The 24,155-nt window shown below is 40.4% G+C and overlaps 2 protein-coding genes and 1 long non-coding RNA gene across 10 annotated transcripts; 2 read left to right on the forward strand and 1 right to left on the reverse strand.

Annotated features, from left to right (window-relative positions):
* The first annotated feature begins 60 nt into the window (after positions 1–60).
* On the forward strand, positions 61–15,911 carry fwd (phosphatidylinositol 4-kinase beta fwd). Of its 4 annotated transcripts, none has more exons than XM_065314933.1 (8): positions 61–635; positions 9,944–10,465; positions 12,321–13,004; positions 13,069–13,501; positions 13,606–13,836; positions 13,901–14,502; positions 14,560–14,778; positions 14,841–15,911. In XM_065314933.1, exons 2-8 carry the CDS (start codon positions 10,275–10,277, stop codon positions 15,277–15,279), a joined length of 2,799 nt encoding a protein of 932 aa, XP_065171005.1. In that variant the 5' UTR covers positions 61–635; positions 9,944–10,274; the 3' UTR covers positions 15,280–15,911. The 4 variants fall into 4 exon arrangements, with proteins under 4 accessions (XP_065171005.1, XP_065171004.1, XP_065171007.1 ...); XM_065314932.1 differs by lacking the exon at positions 61–635 and adding an exon at positions 6,442–6,807; XM_065314935.1 differs by lacking the exons at positions 61–635; positions 9,944–10,465 and adding an exon at positions 11,575–11,784.
* Positions 15,869–16,478, reverse strand: LOC135801434 (uncharacterized). Its single transcript, XR_010550369.1, has 2 exons — positions 16,360–16,478; positions 15,869–16,270 (listed from the first exon to the last, which is right to left on the reverse strand). It is a non-coding gene; the product is annotated as an uncharacterized lncRNA (long non-coding RNA).
* Positions 16,182–24,155, forward strand: LOC135801432 (glutamyl aminopeptidase-like). Of its 5 annotated transcripts, none has more exons than XM_065314931.1 (13): positions 16,216–16,306; positions 16,663–16,764; positions 16,933–17,332; positions 20,958–21,105; positions 21,176–21,437; positions 21,642–21,812; positions 21,880–21,977; positions 22,027–22,546; positions 22,602–22,995; positions 23,059–23,201; positions 23,324–23,453; positions 23,509–23,731; positions 23,790–24,155. In XM_065314931.1, exons 3-13 carry the CDS (start codon positions 16,965–16,967, stop codon positions 23,934–23,936), a joined length of 2,604 nt encoding a protein of 867 aa, XP_065171003.1. In that variant the 5' UTR covers positions 16,216–16,306; positions 16,663–16,764; positions 16,933–16,964; the 3' UTR covers positions 23,937–24,155. The 5 variants fall into 5 exon arrangements, with proteins under 5 accessions (XP_065171002.1, XP_065171003.1, XP_065171000.1 ...); XM_065314928.1 differs by lacking the exon at positions 16,216–16,306 and adding an exon at positions 16,318–16,466; XM_065314930.1 differs by lacking the exon at positions 16,663–16,764 and having other exon boundaries at positions 16,182–16,306.

A 24,155-nucleotide genomic window follows, 5' to 3' on the forward strand; every position in this document is an offset into this window, starting at 1 on the left:
TACGATTAGCAGCGCCATGCAGCAATGGCAGTGAATGTCAGAGTTATTCATATTAGTCATTTTGGTTTGTTTATCGCGGACGGACATGTTTATTTACGTCCGTGGTTTTCGATTATTCGCGATTGTTGGCGACAGTAATAACAGCTAGTCCAACAACCAAACGACCCAGCTGACTCACGCACCATCACTCTGGTGTGTACACTGTTGTATGATCGCCAAGAAAACATCATAACATTCGCCTTAATCGAGCACCGTTCGCGCTTGCAACCATTGCAACCGAATAACAAGCATAAGTAAGCAATGAATACTACAACACAGCAGTAAGCGCGCTAGTAACAACAAACTTTCATCTTTGCGCCTTTGCAAATCGCGTGCGCCGTGGTCGCGGACGGAACGCTACGCTGAGTAAAAAAGTGATGCACGAGTAGAGTGCTTGGCAAATCGCGTCGCGCACGTTCCACATTTCGAATAGAATTCCGTGGAATTCGACGCTTTTCTAACTCGTCTGCTTTCGCACCGCGAACAGACGAAAGCAATTGTGAAGAGGAATACAATAGTGTCGAGCAAGTGTCGAAAGCAAATCGAAAGAATGGAAAGGATTAACCATCGAGACACGTATTAGGAAGCAGTGGAAGGTGAGTGGTCCAAAACCTTCAAAATATTCGCCTCTGCAACCAGCATAATGAATGACGAATCTATTTCAATACTTACAATTCTAGTTATACCTGTAGAAAAAAAAACAGAGTTTTATTGCTAGCGCTTAGTAATGTTTATGTTTAGACCGTTTGAAACGCCCTGGTCGTTACTATTCTCGTATGTATGTAGATTGAGTTGACGGACGCGACCTTTGAAATTTCCTAGACGCGTTGGATTCGCATTTTGCATGTTCTCGGATACTTGAGCTAACAAGCTAATAAGGCTGACCTCAAATGATCAATAATTAAAAGTTATCTGAATGAAAGAAACATTTTTTACATGAGATGTAATTTTTTGTTGTTTCCAATGGCAACCATCTTCATTCATTGAAATAACCTCAAAATTCCATTACGTCAGCGTATTGTTCAATCGAATGAATAGTTTAGAAGCGAATCCGGACAGTTTCGCGTGTCCAGACACACCGGACAATGTTGTGAGCGGCAACAACAATGTGCGGTAAAGTCATGCACGCGCTTGAATAAAAATAAAATCAACGAAAGCTCATGCAATGTTTTGGCCGCGATGGAAATCTACCGTTGGGCTCCGCACGCAAGCAAGGTCATCGTATTCTGATCAAAACAAAATGACTTCTTCGTGGGGCACTGCCCCGAAAACCGAGGGGGTGGCTGGTATTACTGGCGCGACATGAAATTTATCACCCGCTAGGTTCAACAACACCCAGCCGAAATTTTAATCCAAAAAAATATTGGTATAGTCAAGTAGATTTCATTAGAGATATGAGAGATATGCTGGTAGGTCCAAAATTAAGGGTGTAATAACCCTTGGTTTGTCACGCAGTATGCGCTAATCAAGCGTAAATATCACCATGATAAACAATATCAAGCGGTAACATCGTGTAAAAATATGCCGCGATGACGAGCGACGAGCAAGGGAATCACGTCCCGTATGAATATGAATATTAGCATACGAATGGTGCCCGTAGAAGCATAAATGTTACGTTATCGTTACGTGCCACCTACGTTGTTACACAATGGCGCAAATGTAACACACGTCGGATGCTTTTTCATACCATAACAAGCGCTATCGATGAATTTTTGTCAAAACAAAATTTCGGATGTAAATTACCGATAGGAATTCAGTTGGGTTTACGTGGGCGCTTAAAATTTTACAATTCCCCGCAAGAATTAATCACTAGCGCGAGCGCGAGCTTATCAGTCGTATTCATGAACGTGCATTACGGATATTATGTTGGCCTTTCCACCGACATAACATTTATCATCATGCACTTAGAAGCAGAAAGCAGATGGAAGGAACTGGCGCGTCTAAAAATGGTAACTTTTGCCCTTTTGCTGGCTGGAAACAGATAATGAAAGAAATTCGAGAGGGGAAATTGCACCCACTAACGCGTCTATAAATATGTCCCTATCTTTCTTTTTTATTTTAATAATAGAACCGACGACGCATTCTTTCGTTGTCGAACTGTTTGGTATTAGGAGCTATTTTTGCGTTTTTATTTTCATAGCTTGGGAAAACATTCGACATCGGATTTATTTGGGATCATTTGTGGCGTTGAATGATATTGTGTATTTATTTAAACGGTTTCAGGTTGTAATGGCATAAAATATTTTTGAATAATGCATAGAAATTGTAGATAAATTGCATATTTTGTAAATGGAATTTTAAATTTAGTTAAAAAATACTAAAACGTGTAAAAAATTGAAAACATTGAAAAATGCAAAAGTCAGATTTGTTTCGATTGAATGCCCTGCAGATATTTGTAACAATGTTTTAGACTAGAAGTTGTCAATTATAAATAACTAGCTTTTGCCAGCGACTTCGTCCTGGTAGTGTTTAATAAAAATTTAATTCGATATTATTCCCTTTTTCTAGACATAGTATGTGCCAATTCGATCAATAAGATTCGCAATTATATTTTAAAGAAATTGATTATATAAAGAATTGCTAATAATGCACTTTAGCGCGCCATCTCGGATTCAACTATTTAATTATAACTATGATTGAATCTCAATGCCAACTTTTATCCTATAGAAAAGGGCTGTCTTTAAGGTTTTCCCGGCAATTATTCAAAATTTTCTCGCCGTAAAAACCATCCTTGGACTTTAACGAACATTTAAAAAAAAAGAATTGGCCAAATTAGACTAGGCGTTGTTGAGTTATGCGCTTACCAACAAATTTTGCGATTCATTTTTATATTAAAAACAACCAAATAAACAAGTAAACGCATAAGGATTATGGCCTTTAGTGGTTCCTAACCTGGGGGTTATTACCCTCACAGGGGTAAAACGGTGAATCTAGGGGGGTAATAGCAATGGCACGAAATAGTATTAAAATAGCAATAAACAAAATAATAGTACGGTAAATGGTAGCACGGCGCTATTTATATATTATATACATTTATATATAACTTAACTAGTTACGTAAACGTGCAATTTCTTACATAATAAGCATATTTTCGTTCGAATTTATGTAGTTTTAATTATTTTAAATTAGCTAGGGGTAAACTCAATTCCCATATGCTTTAGTACCTATTTTATTTCTCGATAAAAAGAAAGCGTTTACAGCTTGCAGAGTCACGTGTTTTTATACGATTTGTAAATTTTAATAAATAAAAGTTATTTCTCGGTGATAAACTTACCTATAAAAGGCTTTAACTTAATATTAATGTTGGTATTAATGCAGCTATTATTGTTACACGACAACGATACATAAATCAAATAGGAGTTTACGTTGTTTGTCTGTCTATACTCATACCTGCATTAATGTTGTTGTAAAATACTGTAAATTATTACTGAGCTTGATTGCAAGGTGCGGTATATACCCCGAAAGGTGCTATTCGACTAATATGTTGAAATGTCTGTTGTTCTACTGCTGGGGCAACGACTTATACGAATGATATGATTGTTTACTTGCCCAAGCTTTCAAAAACAATTAATTTCATCACCATTTCGCATGTCTGCTGCGATAACTGTGATTGTTTGCAGAAATTAAGTGTTCTACGACTCGAAGAATTCACGTAATCGAATAACTGATATTAGAACTTTCCAGTGATTTCTTAATATTTAATATTACCTACAACATACTTATGGCTTAGGTCGACTTATAAGTTATAAGTTACTTCCAAGTAGGTATACATTGAGATTGGAAGTATTTGATATGTACATATCTACTTAAGTGTGGGACTGCCATTACGCGGATTTCCGTTTCTTTATTCTACCAGGGTCCGACTCAGTCGGACTTCAAGAAGGGCTGGGAATTATATAAATATTCATCTTCTTCCACCTTTATTTGCCTTGTTGTTGATCGTTGATCAACGTGGCGTGTCTCGGCGTTTCCGTTCGTTTGTTGTGTACTTCTTTAAACATTTTAAGAACTTCCACTCCTATTTGATTTTTTATACTGGGTATGTTTCAAAATATTTAGCCCACTTTCATAAAATAAACACAAGTCTGAAAATTTGAAGATTTATTTCTAGGTTTCGCTTATTCAGCATTTTCAAGTGAGTTGGGAATTCAAATTTAAATTTAAAAAATTAACAACTCAGTTGAACATGGAAATGAATCATCAAATTTTCAGAATTTTTCATGAATTTTCATTTATAAAACGAAAATTAATGATTACTTGGTGAGTGATTCCGCGAACTTAATAAAAATCCAAGAAACTATTATTCGAATTGTTGAAGTTTTTACTTGATGAAATTTCATAATTCATTTATTAATAAAAAACAGGCTTTTAGGGATTTCACTATTTTTATTATACTCGTACATGGTGCATAGTATGCCGAATCATGCTGTAGTGTTTAATAAAATTAGTGAAATCTCTAAAACTCTGTTATTTTGATTTATATATGAAAGTTTTATTCTTAAACTGCCGTCGTATTTAATTTTTCCTTCGAGCACGTTCCCAGTATGACTTTGAAGATGAGTACGTGCACACGACGCCACACGCCCCGATTTTAATGAATACAATTAACGTTCGCGTTAAAGAATGCGCACGAAATCTATTCGACTTTTAGGCGTCTCGTGCGCGCACAAACAAACCATGAGAAAAGTTAAAATGGAACAAAGCGCTTGTTCAATCTCACATTGAATTATTTACATTCAGCACCACCACCATCGACGACGCACAGCGCAAATGATTACATGATTACCTACTATAACGAATGTTTCCGTTTTTTAAAGGCGCGCTAAGCCTACGAAAAAATTGAATTAATTAAACTGCGATATCATGCACATATACATCGTCGTTAAGCTGATTGTGCGCTTGTCTTACGGATGGTATAAATCACACGATAATCTTGTAACAATGTGCCTACCGCGAATTAATCTTGTGTATTATTTGCGCGTTTCCACCGGAATTGCAGCGATTAAAATGACATTATGTAGCAGCAGGTATATTTCGGATACACTCTGCATTTTAGCTATGCTGTGGTGTTTTTTGTGTATCTATGTGCGTGGATATTACGACGTGCATGCAATAAGTAGGTAATGTAAGCAAGGACGCGTCTTGCCGGCGGCAAAATTAAAGAATTCATTTTTGTACGATTTTCACACGGACGTCGCTCATTCGAAACGTGGTTATTTTTCATTCCCCTTCGAAAACTGGAAACGCGCGGATGCAGGCAGGCTGGGTGCATCGCACGCTTCATGAACCTTTGATATAATTAACGTGAACTGACCGAAGAAGTCGAGTTGAGAGTTGAATCGCCCGCATAGTTTCACTCGACGCGCCGCCGTGTCACGTTTTACTACGGCGTCGTGTGGACATGTGCCCGATGCGATAACGAAAATGCAATGAATTTCAATGCTGAATTTTCACATCAAATATTTATTTTTGATTTACGCCGTTCGTTGCTTTGTGCTTTTTTCTCTTGCTTTTTGGAGGAAATGTTAAAAATAGGCCAGAACAGCTACGGAAAATAGGCTTTATTGTCGCCATAAAGAAACAATTACATTGAATTAGGTCACGGCATCATTCCCTTGTTGCGCGTGCTGTGGGTATACTTATTTTTTATAGGGGTAAGACCAGAACCAGAACTACACACGATATGAATAAATTTAATCTGACATCGTTATCACGTTATATCGCATTACATCGCAGGCGTGCGTTACCCCAGCGCACGTTAATTTAATTGAATGGCTTTTTAGAGGGGGATGTAAACCACGTTGAAATGTCGTCTTGGTGTGGTAAGCTACGCTACGCTGGTGCGTATACATTTGTCGATTTTCGGCTTTCAGCGGCGTTCCGACACGGCCTCGTCTACATCCGACATCCTGCGTTTTGTCTGTTGATACCCTCGCGTTTATCGCGGCGTGTAGTAGTTAGCCGCGCCTCGTTGGGGTCGACTGTCAGTGTCTATCAAAGAAAGCAGCAACGCCCTACGTGATGACTGACGAAAGCGCTTTTTTTTTCGGGTGGCAGCTGCTACAATCGCAGCACCGCAGTGTGATGATTGCCGCCAGCCGTCCGTCGGCACGCGGATAACGTGAACAGACGCATCTGCTTTGCGACTTTTGCGTTGCATTCACACATAGAGACACACATACAACACCCGTGTTTGGAGTACGCAGAGTGTTCGAGATTCTTCGGGTGTTTCGGGTTTGGGCGAGGAATGCGAGCGCGCGCGCGGGGCTTCACTGCGCAAACGCTCACCTCACCCATGTGTGACGCGCGCGATGACGATGCCTTCGCGTGCAGCGCGGGGCCGATCGTTGCGCGCAGCTTGCACGCCGGCCGCGCGCGCGAGGCTTGCCCGCGCCCGTTTCGCTTCCAGTAGCTGCTTAGCCCGCAGACGCAGCGACACGCGGCGAGGTTGGTAGTTATGGCGCCTCAACATTCGCACGGCACGTTTGCCGCGTAGCCAGAGAGAAGAACCCCTCTTCACTCAACCATACGGGCTCGTTTCGCGTCGGTCGTTCCTCTTCCGCACCCTATTCGTGGTAACCTATTTTGGACCAACAAGTTTTAAAAAACCGCGTCAAACAATCAACAACCAAACAAGTGCAAATCGGATTGCTACCACGACAGAAAAAAAAGAACAATATTTGCAATACACTCGTTTTCTCGTTGCGTATCAACAGTTTTGTGAGCTTTTGCTTGTGATATTGGATACTGAAAACAAACAAACCCACAGTAAGTCGATGCAAGAGTTTTGTATTTCCACACTTTTTTCATATATGAAACAGGCATTGGAATTTATACATCTACATACACATGAGAACGTAATGTTATGATGCAAGCAAAAGCTGCGCGCCTGGCCTGGCTTCGGCAATAACATTTCAAGTAACGGAAGTGAAGACTTGCAGCAATCTATTCGTGCCGGTCGAGACACGATGTACGTGCGTGCGCCTGCATTGAAGACGTTCATGTTATTTGTATTCAGATGCGTTCATACAGGACGCGTTCCTGCCGCCTTCAAGGCATCAATGAAAACTAATCTCTTCTCTAATCAGTCTTCATATTCATATGACACGCACTTATTGAATTGAAAGCATAAATGCACTTATCAGAACGCACAGTTTAGTTTATCATCCGGCTTAGCAAACTTACATTTGTAGCCGAATACAGCTGTTATCTCATTGGCGCTTGCCGCGACTGTAATTGCTGTGAGCGCGTCTATTATTTACAGATTAAATTCCCGTCGCTGGGTGCATCTTTCCGTCGACTGCGCGCATATATATATATATCTTCAATTAGTTGTTTGTTAATTTGAGCGCGCAGTCGAATGAATGGAATGCGAGGAATGCGCATACGTATTAGAAAAGTTACAAAAGCGAGGCTGAATGTAGGCTAGCATTCATTGTGTATACATGCACACAGTGTGTGCGCGTGCTTTAAACGCGCGCACAATCGTTTTATTTATTTTGACGCTGCGATGTGAATAGAAACATGTTATACTTGGGGCCAATTAACACCCAGCTATTGTAAGGCAGAGGAAGAAAGCAAGAGTGGAAATCATTGGACCACAAAAAGCCTTTAATTAGATTTAATGCTATACAACACCACTCTACACAAAAGTGGAGTCTTGAGAGTTTCTGGAGGGCTCCTCGAGACAAAAAGACAGTTTAAATGTACTCGGGTGTCATATGCATTCATGAAAAGATATTCCTTGTAGTATTGTAGCTATTTAGTTCAAACACTGCGCGACGACTTGAGAATACAATGCTCTCAAGTGATGAAGATGCTGGGAATGTGAGAGTGAAGAGGACGTAATAATAAATTCCAGCCTGGATGTGAGCAAATATGATTTTGCAAAGCTAGAAAATAAATGGAAAAATCTTGTTTTGTCTACACAAATTGAATTTGTACGGCGGTGCTTTTGATTTGCCTTGCTTTCGTGTTAAAGTTCATTCTGATAAATAATATATAAACGCAAATGTGAATGTTTAACATTCCCAGCACAAAAATGTGATTATCTCTTTTGAATGCGGTCCGCAGGTTGCATTTTAGAAAGTATGAATTGTCTCTTATTCGAAATTCACGCCACACTTGCTCACAGCCGCAGATGTCCCAAACGTTGGGTGCGCATTGTTTCGACGAGCCACGAATTTCGTTTCGTTAATTTACCAAAATTGCTATCACAACAGTTGGGCGCCGCGAATAGTTACCACCAAACATTCAAAATTCACACGAGAGCAAGGAGTGTAAGGAGTGTATATTATACCTGCCATGCGAAATGTGTTTGTAATTCGTTGGCGGTTCATCCTCGCGCTGTTTTATTATTTCAGGCATTGTGTGCGATTCGTGTTCGTTATGAGTTCTCCTGCTGCCCGCCCATCGCGTTTTGCGTGTTAATTACGTAGAGTACTATCTGGCCGCATTTACGAGTGGCTTGTAATACGCGATATTAGAGTTATAGTTTGTTTTGCTTGTTAATGGGCTCCCTTTCTCCCGCGCCATCCGTCCGGCGTGTTTTCCAAGTGGCGCGCAAAATTAATAGGGGTGGTTTTACGCGCGTGCACGTGCAACGAGGTCGACGGCGTAAATCTTCGAACAGAAAAAAAGGCGCGCTTTCACTATTAAGGGCGCAGGCATGTGCGCGCGCGAAGGTGAGAAGTTCGAATTAGAAGCGACCCCGATACACGATGGTGATAGAAGCAAGCGTAAGTGGGAAAATGGAAAAGTAAACCGCACCCACGGCAACAGCTTAATTAAATTGCCCTTGTTTCCAATGTGGCCAGTGGAGGCTAGTTGCACACCGGTCGTCGCCACCCTATACGTTAGTGTAACGTTTGTAGGTCATGTCGCGATTTTACGCGCAATGATCGATAATCAGTCAATGAACAACGGTAACATATTGGGATTCGAACGGGTGAATTGAGTCCGTTGATAAATGCTGCCAACGATAAGTAGTGTTGTTACAATGTAAATATTTAGAGCTTAGGTGATAACATCGTTTATAATATTTAGGCATGTTTTAATTTCCGCAGGTGCGACTGTGAATTCGGTTAAAATATTTATGAAGTGCCTTGATTATCGTATATTCGATAGCCTATCATGACCTGGTACTATTTTTGTCATGCAATTAATAAGTTATTTTGAGTTAGGCGATAGTTGCACTGCAAAATTGTTATTTTCTGCTCGGCGTGCACAAACACGATAATTAAATCAAGAGTGTGGGAAACAGTTTACAACGTTCACAAAGTTAGGAGCGTGTGTGAAGCATGATGCAAAAATATGGTGGCGTTCAAATTGCAAATTCGTAAAACTTGCTCTTTCCATATTGTTACGTGAGTTATGAGTCATTTCGGATTTTAGTTCGTGATTGACTCAACTGGGTGACACCAACGCAATGCCGATAAAGGATTTTTAAAATGAAAACAAGTGAATAAAATTGGGGCGATACATAAAATCAGTCCATTGTGTATATTTACCGTGTAAAATTGCATCTTTATTCGCGATGAGCGACACATTCCATTCACTGGTTTGAGTAATAATTAATAACTTGAAAACTATTTGCGCTATGGATAAAATTCTTTCAGATGTAGATTTCTACCTAAGTTTTACATCTAATTATGAAAACTTATGTTAAATTGTTGCATAAAAAGTTAGACACAATTTTAGATTTCGAGTTTGATTAGTGGGTTTATTATTTTTGGTAATACGTTTAACTGGGCACATGCAAATCAAGCGCAAAACGTTATAATTTACTTTATCCTCGAGAAAAAAATCTATTTATGTGGGTGAACATGTGGGGAAAAACTTGCATGTAGTTTTATGACCGCCACATGTTTAACTAATTTCATTCGAAATCTTTTGTTTGTTTCAGCTCAGCAGTTAACGGGCGCCGCTCTCGGTTTCTCGGCTGTTTGGCAGCCGGCAGACGTATTACTAGTTCAAGTACATCGCCACGGCGCCGGAACGAAGCACACGTCGTGAGAGGAGTGAAACAATCGCTAAAAACAGCCAGTCACCAAGTCTGATCAAGCAAACGACAAATTGTATATGTGCTGCACTAGTGATCGGTAACCCAACGAAAATGATGAAACATTCGTGTTTACCAACGACTTGTTCCAAACGTCATTGTTAATGTTAATACATTAATCGTGCGCTTCCTCGCTTCCACCTCGTGAGTTTTGACCAGCATCATCGCCTAGGATATGCCGCAGCTGCAAGTGCAGGCGTCGTCGTGCATCGACGCGCCGCCAGTGCAACGACACCATCACGCCGTCAAATTAAGCATCTTCAAAGATGTGCCGGCCGTCCACGGCAAGCCGGCGGCGGCCACTGCTGCCACCACCACGCGCAACCGATTGAGCAATCACCAACGGAATCTCAGCCTCGACTTTCGGTAAGTGCACTACTTGCTACTTGTGAATAAGTTTAATTATAGCAACAACGTCAAACAATAAAATATATGGTTTTACGAGTCACACTGTGTGCTTCATGTTTTATGTTATAACATACAAGAGCGAGTGCTTATTAAAAAAGAGAAACGACGATTTCACTTTTTACTTTGTTAGAGCACCTGTATGTATATACTGTTCGCGTTCTTTTTAATTTATTTGATTTTTTTTGTGAATGTCTGCAAGTCTAGTCTCAGGATTTCGTTTCCGGCGAAGCGAACAACTTTTACTTGTTGAAATCAAATCAACTTGACCTGGCTTTTTTATGTGGGTCTAAATAATTGCTTATCAATTTTACGAAACGTTCTCATAATTAATTCGTTCAATTATTAATATGTAACTCTGCTATTGGACGATTGTGCGAATAATTTAATTGTTTCGGTGAGGACAAGCGATAAGATCGACAGTGTTCATTCATTGCTTATTGCATTTCGACATTAGTCATACACTTATCAATTGTTTCATTGTGAACCCATGTACGGGCTACCAAGGTATAAACATTGATAGCAAGCCGTTTACCAATCATTTCGTTTGGTCATGGGATTTTAATAACTTGGCAGTATATTATTTTCAAATCAATTTTATTCATTACTTGTGCGATTGTGATAATGACGTAATAATTGAAGAATTACTTGTGTTTATTATTTTTTCAATGTTATTTGGCTTTGTTCGGCGCATACAGAATTAATAGTGTTATCGGTGTTGATTATTGCGCGTGCGCTAGTGTTTGCTGTCGCAATACGATTGCGATTATATCGTTTGATTGTTCGTTTTGTGCGATTGTGCGTTTCGTTTGCGCCGGTTGAGATTTTCGAGATAAGCGCGCGCGAGAAGTTCGTAAAGTTTCCACGGTGTTTTGTGTGCTTAGCAGCGATCGCAATTGTTGCAAAACTGAAACGTTTCGCGCGATTAATTGCGCCTCGCGTCTGTAATTACGTTTCAATTACGTACAACGCTTTGAAGTCGAATGCGAAGGCGCCGTGTTGTTATCGCTCTGACGTCGGATGAAATGTGCTGAATATATTGGAAAACTAGGAATTGTGTGTGCTCGAAATGCTGCTTCTAGGCATCTAGACGATATCTACTACTTTACTGCTTCCAACTAATTCAGTAAATATAGATGCAAATAGGAATACAATTTATTTCAACAAACAAGCGTGTTTCTGCTGAAATTCGATGACTCATTGCTTTGCAATGTCGGCAACACCAGTCTACAACGTGACTTTTCTAGCAATGGTTTGCTTTTCTTCAACTTGTTAGTTATGTACGTAGAAAATGTTTTATCTATTATATTTGTACCTGTTATGATGTGAGTACCTGTTAATGCGGCGCTACGTGCTTCGCGCAGTTTTCATTCGGTTCACGTGTTTGTAAACGTACACCTGGGAGGCAATTGAAGTATGGGGTACTCCGACGTGCATAGATAACAGCAATTTGCCAAACGCCATGGCATTGAAAAATCGCATTTTTCGTTTCGACGATAAGCGTCTACGTCGTAGTTTAGTTCCCTTTCATCGGACGTGAACAGGTTTTTTCCTCAAGTTTCCGTTTCCGCTGGTTGAAAATTCAGGTCTTTGGAGTAAAAGTAAAAGCATGAGATAAGTTAATCGGTATGTCAAAATTTGACGCGTTTCAATTGTGAAAACAGGATGCACAGCACCTAACATTTGTGTTTATCTGTGTTTTTTTTCTCTCTTTATATTTTAATTTCTGTTTGCGCTGTTTCTAATGCGCTTCAAGGTTTTGTGTTCATGTGCATTGAGTGCGGTGGGATAATGGTATTTGTGTTTGCGATTGCAGATCGATGGGAATCCCGCTACCGCCCGTCCCGCAGGTCCCCGTCTCGACGAGCACGCTGCATCATCGCAACCGTAGCCTCGACTCAGCGCTCCAGCGCATTCCCGAAGTGGACGTGACACCCAGCCCTGATAGTGAGTCGGTTGCCGCCACACTGCTGGCAGGCGCCGCCGAGAAGGCAAAGTCGAAGGCGAAAGCCAAGCAACGCGACGAACTGGCGTCTCTAGGCAGCGATGACTCGGGCATCCTGTGCGGTTCCGACAGTGGTTCTAGCGATAGCCACTGTGAAAGCGCAGGCACCCGGGAATCTAGCGTCGAATACCTGTCGAACAATCAGAGTCAGGAGAGTCTGAACAAGGACTGTGCTCTTCTGAATACCATCGTGAACGTCTACGACGAGCCGGATGAGCTGACGAAGGAGGAAATTGATGCGGAGCCGATGACCATCACCACCGAGCAGCCCAAACAAAGCGGCTTGCTACGGATGTTCGAATGCGACGTTTTTAATGTTCACATGGCAATGCACTATCTCTTCAACAGTAAGGAGCCGGGAGTGCAGAGCTACATCGCAAATAAGATGTTTAACTTTGACGACGGCGATCTGGATTTTTACTTGCCACAATTGGTGTGCATGTACATTCAGATGCATGATGTAGCCGAGGTTATTCATCCATATCTAGTCCATAGGTAAGCACTTCTTTAAATGTGTGTACTGTATAATGAGATGTTAACGAATTTGGTTCGGTTGCAGATGTCGAAAGTCCGTCGATTTTTCCTTGAAATGCGCGTGGTTGCTGGACGCCTACAGCTCGGAAGCCACTGTGCCATCGAAGAAAAAGCCGCTTGGCATAAAATTACGCGACAAAATCCTCGCCGACGAGTTTAGACAGTCAAAATCGCAGCCACCGTCAAACCAACCGGGCTTACCGTCCACATGCCCAGTGGTGCCGACCTGCGATAAACTCGTTGTGCCGGCGTTGGCCGCCGTAAAGAAGACGCACCAACGTTCACAGAGCGATGCCTCGACGCTTGTTAGCGGAATGAAGCGATGCTCTAGTTCCAACAAGCTGTACATCGGCGATTTAAGCTCCGGCCGAGCTTTCGACAACGGCTGCACCTGTTTTGATAGCTGTCAGAGCGTCGTGAACGATCTCAGGGGAGAACGGACTGAATGCACCTGCGGCGTAAGTAATTCATCACTCCCCGCACGTGTGGGTTTGCGTGTGTCTTTTATCCTTGTAGCCGCAGACAGGACTAACACTTGGTTTTCTTTGTTGCATTAATCTAGGCACCTAGATTAGATCCCGAATTGGCGTTCATGCAAGCACTGATTACGATAGGCAAACTGCTGAGCTCCATACCGACGAAGGAGGCGAAAACGACAAGACTGAGAGCTGAACTGACTATGCTTAATCTCAATCTGCCGGCGCGCGTCTGGCTGCCGCTTACCAGCGACGCGCCGCATCACATTGTGCGCATTCCCCCTCAAGTCAGCGCCGTGTTGAATTCTAAGGATAAGGTAAAAGAATTTCCGTCAAATATTTACTCGCAAAAATCTTGACAACCTCTGTTTTCGCTTAAAGGCGCCTTATATTATATACGTCGAAGCGCTCGAAGCTGACGACTTGTACTCCAGCCCAGTGCCAACTAAGATAATGACATCTTCTTTGCGACACACTCGTTCGGAAGAGAACCTGGGAGCTGATACAGCTTCGCTGTCTGCGTTTAGCATGTGCGGCATGGGCTGCGAGGACGACCCCGATTGGAGCCAAGAGGACGACGAAATCTCGCTGCAGTACTGCAAGACGCAGACGAAATCGATCGAGCGCGATACGATTTCGCAGCTCAGTCAAGAATCGAGTGATTCACGTGAACATCCGCACTTCATTGAAGCAGGCGACATCCGTCGACGACTATCTGATTGGGTACATCAAGACAAAACCAAAAGTTTCACGCACGATCCGAAGGATCCAAGCGCGGCGGCGTTGAAGGAACTGTGGAAGGATAAAGAAAAACGAGTTCGCGAGGCGTCACCTTACGGGCATTTATCGTCCTGGACTTTGCTTTCCGTTATTGTAAAGTGCGGCGATGATTTACGGCAGGAGCTGATGGCTTCGCAACTGTTACAAATGTTCCAGAAAATATGGGAAATGGAATGTGTTTCATTATGGGTTCATCCATACAAGTAAGATTTTTTGCCTTTAAATTGAGAGAGTTTACTAAGATTTTATCTTTATTATAGAATTTTATGTCTATCAAGTGACAGTGGATTAATTGAACCAATTTTAAACACGGTGTCTTTGCATCAAATCAAAAAGAACTCACAACTTTCGCTGTTGGAGTATTTTATCCGAGAGTACGGACCGTGTACATCGGAGGCCTTCCTCACAGCTCAAAGGAACTTCGTCCATAGTTGTGCCGCATATTGCCTCATCTCGTATTTAATGCAGGTCAAGGATAGGTAAGTTTGCCCTCCTATCCACTTGAGAATTGTAAATTTATGAGTGTCATTTATTATTCCAGACACAACGGAAATATTCTACTGAGCTCGACGGGTCATCTGATCCACATCGACTTCGGCTTCATTCTCTCCACTTCGCCGAAAAACCTAGGCTTTGAAAAATCTCCTTTCAAACTGACGCCCGAGTTTGTCGAAGTCATGGGCGGAGTCGGCTCTGACATGTTCGAATACTTTAAGATTCTGATGCTGCAAGGATTAATCGCCGTCAAAAAGCACCAGGATAAAATCATTCCGATCGTTGAGATTATGCGTTCCGGTTCGCTGCTGCCATGCTTCAAGCTAGGTGCCGCCACCGTGCAGAAAATGAAGAAGCGCTTCCTGACGAACCTCACCGAAGAGCAGATGCAGCTGGAGGTGGAGCGCATGGTCGAGGATAGCATGCACTCCTTGTCGACGAAGCTGTACGATGGCTATCAGTACATCACCAACGGTATCCTCTGAATTCGAGTCCAATATGAGTACTGCATTCGCTGAGACTGGTAGATTCGAGATTTGCCTTTGATTTCCTTCGAGTAAGCGTAGTTAAATATTAATCGTAATTAACGAATACATGCAAGGACAAGTCCAAAGAGGTCGCGAGAAGAGCGCTGGGAGTATGGGAAACTAATGTGATTTTGATCTATGTGCGATTTTATATCACTCGATGGGCTTTTGTAATTGAGGAGCGGCGCCTCGTTAGTCCACTTTTGTAAAATGCGTGCGTCTAGGGCGCCTAGGCGAAGCTGCGTGTGTGTGCGTGTAACATATTTGTAAATTTTACTTACGGTATGCAGTAATGTATATATTAGTTTTGTAAGCGGCCGGAGTTTTGCAAGGAGCTTCATTGCATTCATACGCACGTCATACTCCCGCTCCCAAATCTTCTGTCGGAACGAAAAGTACATACATTGCAACCACATAAAATAATACTCAATTTATGGTCATGACTATTATGCGAATAATATGTAAATATTTTTATTAACTAGTAATTTTTGTGTACATATAGTCAATTTTTCAAAATGTTCTAGCAGGTACTCTATATATATGAAGATTTATTTACAGTTTTAAAATAAGTTGAAATATTTTAAACTTTATGCAAGCAACTTTATTATGCCAACCTGTTGAAACTCCTTTCCTTAATATTAAGTTATTACTAATTAATACAAAGTAATACAGTAATGCAACATCCTGCTAGCATATTCCTCATGTGATATTTAATAATGAATTCATTTTTGATAGAATCATCCAGGTAGCTTGATGCTTTTGCGAATAATTGAACTTTTAAAAAACGCGCTATTGTGTTTGTGCCTTCAAATGGCCACTTGAGAAAAACACATGATTAAAAGTCTATCGCATTGTGATACCATGCACCAAATCCACTTGTTATATATGTGCTATGACCGTATGGAGGCAGTGCAGTACGTGAAATAGCAGGAATCGGCGCAATTATAACCTTAAAAGTGATTTCCATCAAAATATAGATCAGCAAGTAAGTAAAATTCAAGTAATCGAATATAGCGTAGCCGCGAGTGTGATAGATACCGTTAACCACGGCCGTGGACACGAAATTCTTTCGTTAATTGTTGGGAAAACGAGAAATCTCGATTGAGACACAGCAATGCAGTGTTTGATAACGCGATCCGTGATAGGTAAATAGCAACTAACACGTAGATGATAAGCGAAATTGAGTACTTATGAAATTAACTTGTCGAGTCATGTAGTGAAATTAATAGTTTTGAAAACTTATGGAGGAGAATTATTGTAAACATTGCGTTGATAGTCAGCAGGATTGGAAATAGAACTACAGTAATGTTGGTTGCCTATATTAAATTATCAATATTTCAGACTTCACACGTGTATTACCGAAGAAATTGATTCTTACACGTGTTTTAAAAAAATCGTCTCTCATATCATCACCAACAATAGAATCTGTTATCGTTAATCGAAGTAAGTTTGTTTAATACTTCAAATTTAATTATATCTCTTATCATACACAAAAAAACTTCTAGTTTCCGACTTATAAATCAAGATGAAATCGACGAGATAATTATTTGTTTCAATTTGCTATGATGTGGAAAGATAACTTTATACTATTATTTGTCTGTGTTTTCGCAGATTTTTGCAGTGCAAACGTTTCAATCAAAGAAATGAGTAAAGACATGGATTTGTATCGTTTGCCAGAAACGGTCAAACCACTCAGCTACGATTTAACTCTGCATTTATCGACGTCAAACTTGAAAACCGGAAATTTTAGCGGTGATGTTCGTGTTAAAATCAAAGCATCGGAAGATGTTCCTGAATTGCTGTTGCATACCAATGGGCTAGACATTGAAGATGTCCAAGTCAACGGTGCTAAATCTTCATTCACGATTGATCAAGATCATCAATTGATTAAAATTCAATCAGCGCACAAAAAAGGCTCCGGTGAGATTTCCGTCAAGTTTTCTGGGAGTATGCTGGGAAAATTGGTGGGACTCTACACCAGCAAGTACAAAAAGCCGGATGGTGACATGAGGTAAGTCTGAATTTTAAATTTTAAAATCTTATTAATTTAACCTGTTTGTAAAATACCCGTGACTTCAATGAGTACACTTTCTTTCTTTTCGTGGTTTAAGATTATACGTTTAGTTGTGCTTATTGGGGCGATATTACTTGCACTTTGAGCATGCTTAACGTGCCTAATATAATTGTGCCTCAAGTACGCCTTTATTTATTCACACCGAGCGCTTCTAGCACGCGTCTGAGCGCGTTCTTTTTCGCTTCACGCCGTTCAAGACGTTGAATTTAAATTTGAATAATTTGTAAGGCAACGAGCGTAATAAAATAAGGAGTTATGCAATTGTTTGCCACTTGCCAGTTTGCGGACGCGTCGGAGGTTGTGGCAGGCTTCAGCCATGCTTAAGTTGCGCTTATTTAATCAACGCGCATAACTTTTGTGGGGGAGTGACGTAAATTTTATTCTCAGGCGAAAAGAAATTAGATTGAAACAAAGAATTCATAATATTGTTATGTTTTTATTTATTTTCTTTATGGCGAAAGATACCTGCGTTATAAAATAATATGCGTTATTATTATTATTTGTATTATAGGGTCTATGTACATAAACGTACGTACATAAATTGACCACTAATACGACCAGTTACGACAGTTACAATGTTTTATATAAGACGCGTGCAGTTCGATAGCGAGAATTTCACTTTCTAATCTAATCGGCGCTATAAATAGAGTGAGAAGTTGCTCTTTAACAACGAAACTTTGGCCGATCGCCGATGGTCGATCTTTGCTTACAAATGAACACAATTACGAATGCACCTTATAATGAGCGCCGAGCGCTAGTTAAAAATCTCCGAACGGAATTAAAGGAAAGTGAAATTTTGCGAACGCCGCATGAAAGCACAAGAAGTAAACAAGGAAACAACTAAATATACTAATAGCACCATTGAACATGACAATTTTCCGCTTGAAAAACCACATATTTTTCTTTTTGTTACAAAAATTGCTTATGATGTGCATGGATAGACTCAATTAATACAATCAAACAACTGTTCGAAGATGAGAGTTGTATTGTAGCAAAATATAGCTTTTCTTTTGACTCTATAACTATAATAGCTATTATTATTGGGTTATTGTGGTAGCATCTGCGTAAATATGCATGTTTTGCAATGGTGTGACGGCGTTGAATGCAAGTGAAAACAAAATATTATTATCTCGTTTGAAAACACTTCTTTTTGTTGAATATTAGGGTCGAATACCAGCGAGATACGAATTTTATGCCCGGTTGGTAAACAAAGTGTTAATTATCATAGACTACTGAATGACACTTAAAGCGGATTAATTTCGTAAAAGTAAACAAACAATTTTTAACAGTAAATTTGTTTATGCTGTTTGCTTTATGACTGTACTTGCAGGAATGCTAACAAAAAAGGTAAAAATTTGCGAGTGAATTAAACAGAATTGCACTGTCCACGGATATATAACTTGTCGCTGCAATTTCATTCCGTGTTTACGTGAACCTGACTTCGGTCGCTACAATTCCTGCAATTAGTCATACGTCTTAGTACTATGCGCTACCAGTATCACAACATGACAATTTAAATCGCGTTTGTTAAATTTGTAGAAGTAGAAGTTGTAAAAGTAATTACACATACTTCGAAGTCAGTGCAAGCGGAGTCGAGTCAGTTGTGGCCGAACAGTCGCGACGTGCGTTTCTTCCACGGAACGCTCACGGTTTTATTCGCGGCACGTGAATTTTATAGCATTCCGATACCTACGTGTTGTTTGTTCCCAGTGATGTGACACAGTCAATAAAACGTGCTTCGAATTGTTATTGTTAGTTTAAACACTTAAAAATATATCATTGTGTTGTGAAAAATATAAAAAGCAGATTTTATTCTTTCGATTAATTAACAGTGATGAGTGCTTTAAATTGGCTTAAATTTTAATTGTCCACTCGTGAAATGTCTTTGTCGGGCAGCGGACGTTCGCGCCGCCGGCGCAGCCTGCATTTGCAACCGCCGGTCGAAAAAAAGAAGTCTCGCAAGTGTCTGCACTTGCTTATTTCCTGCTGTGTGTTCTTCTTCATTTTGAGCGCCTGTTTGATAGCTGCACTCGTTTTCATCGGCAAGCATTTCTACTACAACGATGTGCGATTTCAAGTTGGTCCGGACGCGGCTGTAAGAGACAATGAAGCCAATTCCGCCGCGATCAACGCAAAGAAGATGAACATGACACGCTTGCCGCGAAACGTGATACCGTCGCGGTATGATTTGACCATGCGACCACACTACGACGATGGTGTTTTCGCCAATTTCGACGGTTCGGTGAATATCACCGTGCGAATTGTTGATGAAAACGTAACTAGTGTAATCTTGCACAGCAAGTTCAATAAGATTCGCAAGGTGCAGATGCATCAATTGCACGCTGGCGGCGGCGGTGAGAGCCGTGTCGACGTGCACGAATTTCGACTGAACGTGATCGATGAGACGCTCACCATTTACCCAGGTCGCGATCTCTACGTCGACGAGGTGTTCAAAATTCACGTACAATTCGATGGGAATTTACGCGATCGCGTCGGCTTTTATCGCAGCTCGTACTTTGATAAGGAGAAGAAACTCAAGAGGTAATCATGCGCAAAGAATGTTTACAGCAACGTTTAAGTGATAATTATGCTACTTTCATGTACATAGTGTACATACTTTTTTCCCGTGGATATAATAACAACCGCATTTTGCGCTTCACCAACAATGTTAATTTTTTACGTAATGGGAATAATTGTTCAAGGTAAAAATAATTTAGATGTCGGTTTTCATGTAGGCATGAAATTAGCCAAATAACATGACGGAAATTGACAACAAACTGAATAAATTTTACTTGCGAGCGATTTATTTGAGTTATATATACGATTTGAATTGTTTAATGCGTTTCAAATGGTTTAAAACCATTCGGGCTATGATGCAATGTGACAATGTGAGAATCAGCGGTTTGTCGCGATCCTCTACGCAACTTTTGCGTAGGTCGATGTGCGGGGAATCCAAGCACGAATTACAATAGGTGCATAATTCGTGTCTAATTGGATATTAATGTGACCCAATTGACTCTTCAAACTTATGATGCATTGTTACTAAGCGATAACAATTGCGGTTGTCCCGATAAAACTTCGAGGACATAACGGAAACAAAAAGGCATTCTATTATCAACAGTTATCATCTTTTAACTTGATTTAACTTATACTTTAGTTACGAATTCAATGAAGCGTTACCATCTGCCAGGCGAATGGCGATTGTTATTATTATAATGAATGTACTTATAATTATGGTTGCGATTTTGCGGTTGAACATTTTCTAAAGTGTCTATTTTCTGCATAATTTAACGCGAGTGTTAAAACTCGTACTCCTAAGCATTCTAAATAAGTTTCATTTTAATCAAGTTTAAATCACAATTGCACATGTAGAAAGCTAGCTTCCGTTTGCTGTGAAGATTTTTTGCATGCTGTTTTGCCTTGACACCCAAGACAATTGACACAAATGTCGCAAGATTAACTTCTTTTTTAAATAGACAATAAATTATCTACAAACTTGTTTTAACGTAACCAGATATAACTGTTCTTATTTAGATATTAAACCTGTGCTAATATTTTGCAGGTCGATTGCGACAACGAAATTCGAACCGACTTACGCGCGCCAGGCATTTCCATGCTTCGATGAACCGAACCTGAAGGCCAACTTCAGCATTCACATTATCAAGCCCAAAGACTCCGATTACATCGCGCTATCTAACATGCCCGTCAAAGTATGTCACAAGACACTAAATAATTGAATATCCTTGAATTGAGTTTTGTATGTTTTGGTAATTATTTCAGAGTGAGACTGAGGTTGAAAATGGTATCCGAGTGTCCTTTGAGGAAAGCGTGAAGATGCCCACCTATCTAGCGTGTTGGGTCGTCAGTGACTTTAAGTCGCGAAACGACGTGATCACCTCGCCGAACTTCGCAGACATTCCGTACCGTGTGTTTGCCACACCGGCGCAATTGGCGAAGACCGAGTACGCTGCGTTTGTCGGCAAAAAGGTCATGGAGTTCTACTTGGATTACTTTCAAATTCCGTTCCCGCTGCCCAAGCTAGGCAAGTGAAGATTACCTAAATGTTTAGCGCACAATGCATGCAAATCGATTCTTTGTTTATGTTGATTATGTTTATGTTGCACTCTGAATGTTGCAATCTTCAATGCAATTTTGCATTTGCCTTGCCTCTTTTTTGCAATATCAATTATTAAACTGACGATGCCGTGCCTTGGCATTCAATGTAAATGTGTAACTGATTGTTTAGACATGCTCGCAATTCCTGATTACTCGTCCGGCGCGACAGAGCACTGGGGCATCGTCACCTACAGGGAAACCTCGCTCCTCTTCGACAAGAACATTTCATCGTCTGTGAATCAGAGGCGTGTTGCCACCGTTGTCGCGCACGAATTGGCGCACAGTTGGTTTGGAAATTTAGGTGAGCGATTACAAAAAGATTACACGCTTTAATGAGCGAGTAATTTCAATTGGATTCTTATTTTTAGTTACAATGGATTGGTGGAATGACATCTGGCTAAATGAAGGTTTTGCTTCCTACATTGAATATAAAGGTGTTGACGCAGCTCATCCTGATTGGAAAATGGTAATAAATACTACTTTTCATTTAAGATTTGATAATGATTAAATTATAGTTGGACCAATTTGTACTTGATGACCTCCACAATGTGCTAAAACTGGATGCAACATTGGCTTCCCACCCGATTGTTCAACAAGCGACCACCCCCGATGAGATTACTTCTCTGTTTGACACGATATCCTACAGTAAGGGCGCATCAATTCTACGCATGATGGAGAACTCCATCAGCAATGAAACTTTCCAACAAGGTGTCACCAATTATCTAAAGAAGTATGCGTTTTCCAATGCTGTTACTCAAAATCTTCTTGATGAGTTTCAAAACTTGGTCGCCGATAATCTTAATCTGACCGAGTATTTGAATACATGGACTGTTCAGATGGGCTTCCCAATTTTGAATGTTGTGAAAACCGAAGATGGTTATTTCCGCCTAACTCAAAAACGTTTCCTGACTGATCCCAATGCTGTTGATAACGCAACTACTCCGTTCAAATACAAGTGGACCATACCCGTCACGTACTTCACTGATGAAGATCCCGTGGAGAAGTTGGCGTGGTTTAATCATGCTGATTCTCATGGTATGTTAACGTTTTATTAATTGAAAGTAAATGCTAATCGTTGTTCGAAATGTAGTGGACATTAATGCTACTGGAAAATTTGTCAAATTCAACTCTCGCCAAGTTGGTTACTATCGTGTAAATTACGAACCAGAGGTTTGGAACACTCTGATTGAAAACATCAATGAGTTGTCAATCGCCGATCGCGCTCATCTTCTGGAAGAGACTTTCCGAATTGCCGAAGCCAGCCAAATTTCCTACGACATTCCTCTAAACTTGTCTAAATATATGCGCGAAGAAATGGAGTACCTTCCTTGGGCTGTTGCGCAAACGATGCTCACAGAATTGAAGACTTATTTGCTCTCGTCGAAGTCTTTCACCGATTACAAACAATATGTGATTGACTTAGTGATGCCAGCAGTCAACAATTACTCTTGGAACGAGACTGAAGAAGATAATCACCTAACACGGTACGGCAAATTAAGAAGAAAAAAATTCAGTTAGTGCATGTTTATTGAATTGATGTATTTTAGTCTGGTACGTTCGAAAGTTCTGGCTCTTGCGTGCTCCATGGAGGAACAAAGTTGTTTGGAGGAAGCGAGGAGCCGCCTGCAAAAGTATCTTTACGAAGGTGTGAAACCATCGCCTGACTTGAAAGACTTGGTCTACAAATATGGTAATTTATTATAATGAAATAATTACACGTCCTGTCGATAATTACTAAGATTAACAATTAGAGTCTGCTGCATTTAAAATGTGTTGTTGCCTATTAATTGTAATTTGCCATATTTGCCGCAGGTATGGTGAACGGTAATAAGCAAGATTGGGAAAAACTGTGGAACAAGTTTACTGATGAAACGGATGCTGGTGAGAAACTTTCTTTGCTGGCGGGTTTGGCTGCCATTAAGGACGAATCATTAATACATCGGTAATTATACCAAAATAATTAATGATCACAATGTATTAATTTTTTGTATTTATAGATTGCTCGATTTGGCTAAGGATGACACTTACATCCGGAAACAGGATTACCCTTCGGCTATTTCATATATGTCTAATAATCCAGTGGGAACTCAAATTGTTTGGATTTATTTCCGAGAGAATTGGAATGTATTAGTTGATCGTTTCGGACTGAATGACAGATATCTGCATAACATGATCCCTGCCATTACTGCCAAATTCACCACGAACACCCAAAAAGAAGAGGTAAGAACAAACATTTTATTAAATTTAAAAATATTTTATATATAATCCGAATGTTTAGTTGTTGGCGTTCTATGTGGCAAATCCAGAAGCCGGATCCGGTGCAGCAGCAAGAAAAAGGGCTCTGGAAACTGTTAACAATAACATTAATTGGCTACGGCGCAACAAAGAATCTGTTGAGAGTTGGATTGAAAATAATAAACATTGAGGTAATGACAATACGAGTCAATGCCGCATGTTTTCGACATTAAGAATTTTATATTGCCGATGGCGTGCGAAAACAGTTTCTATCAAGCAAAAGCCCAATTGGTATGATTATGGCTTCTTTCACTTGCATTGTGATGTTTACCCAGCCCAAAAATGTATTTTTATAGTCTTGTAATTTGTATGAATTGCAATATAAGTATACCTAATATTTTATTTAAAA

This window comes from Atheta coriaria, unplaced genomic scaffold (genome assembly GCF_025399875.1).
Source record: "Atheta coriaria isolate IRGN ID8LTWV9N9 unplaced genomic scaffold, Caltech_Dcor_3.1 hic_scaffold_10_pilon, whole genome shotgun sequence".
NCBI lineage: Eukaryota > Metazoa > Arthropoda > Insecta > Coleoptera > Staphylinidae > Dalotia > Dalotia coriaria.

Excerpts from the sequence above, each read along its gene's own strand:
- fwd (XM_065314933.1), top strand. The coding sequence starts at position 10,275 with ATGCCGCAGCTGCAAGTGCAGGCGTCGTCGTGCATCGACGCGCCGCCA. Across the intron at positions 13,005-13,068 it reads CATCCATATCTAGTCCATAG|ATGTCGAAAGTCCGTCGATT; the intron begins GTAAGCACTTCT and ends GTTCGGTTGCAG. Across the intron at positions 13,837-13,900 it reads TGTTGAATTCTAAGGATAAG|GCGCCTTATATTATATACGT; the intron begins GTAAAAGAATTT and ends TTTCGCTTAAAG.
- LOC135801432 (XM_065314927.1), top strand. The coding sequence starts at position 19,275 with ATGTCTTTGTCGGGCAGCGGACGTTCGCGCCGCCGGCGCAGCCTGCAT. Across the intron at positions 19,937-20,957 it reads AAGGAGAAGAAACTCAAGAG|GTCGATTGCGACAACGAAAT; the intron begins GTAATCATGCGC and ends AATATTTTGCAG. Across the intron at positions 23,732-23,789 it reads CGAACACCCAAAAAGAAGAG|TTGTTGGCGTTCTATGTGGC; the intron begins GTAAGAACAAAC and ends CCGAATGTTTAG.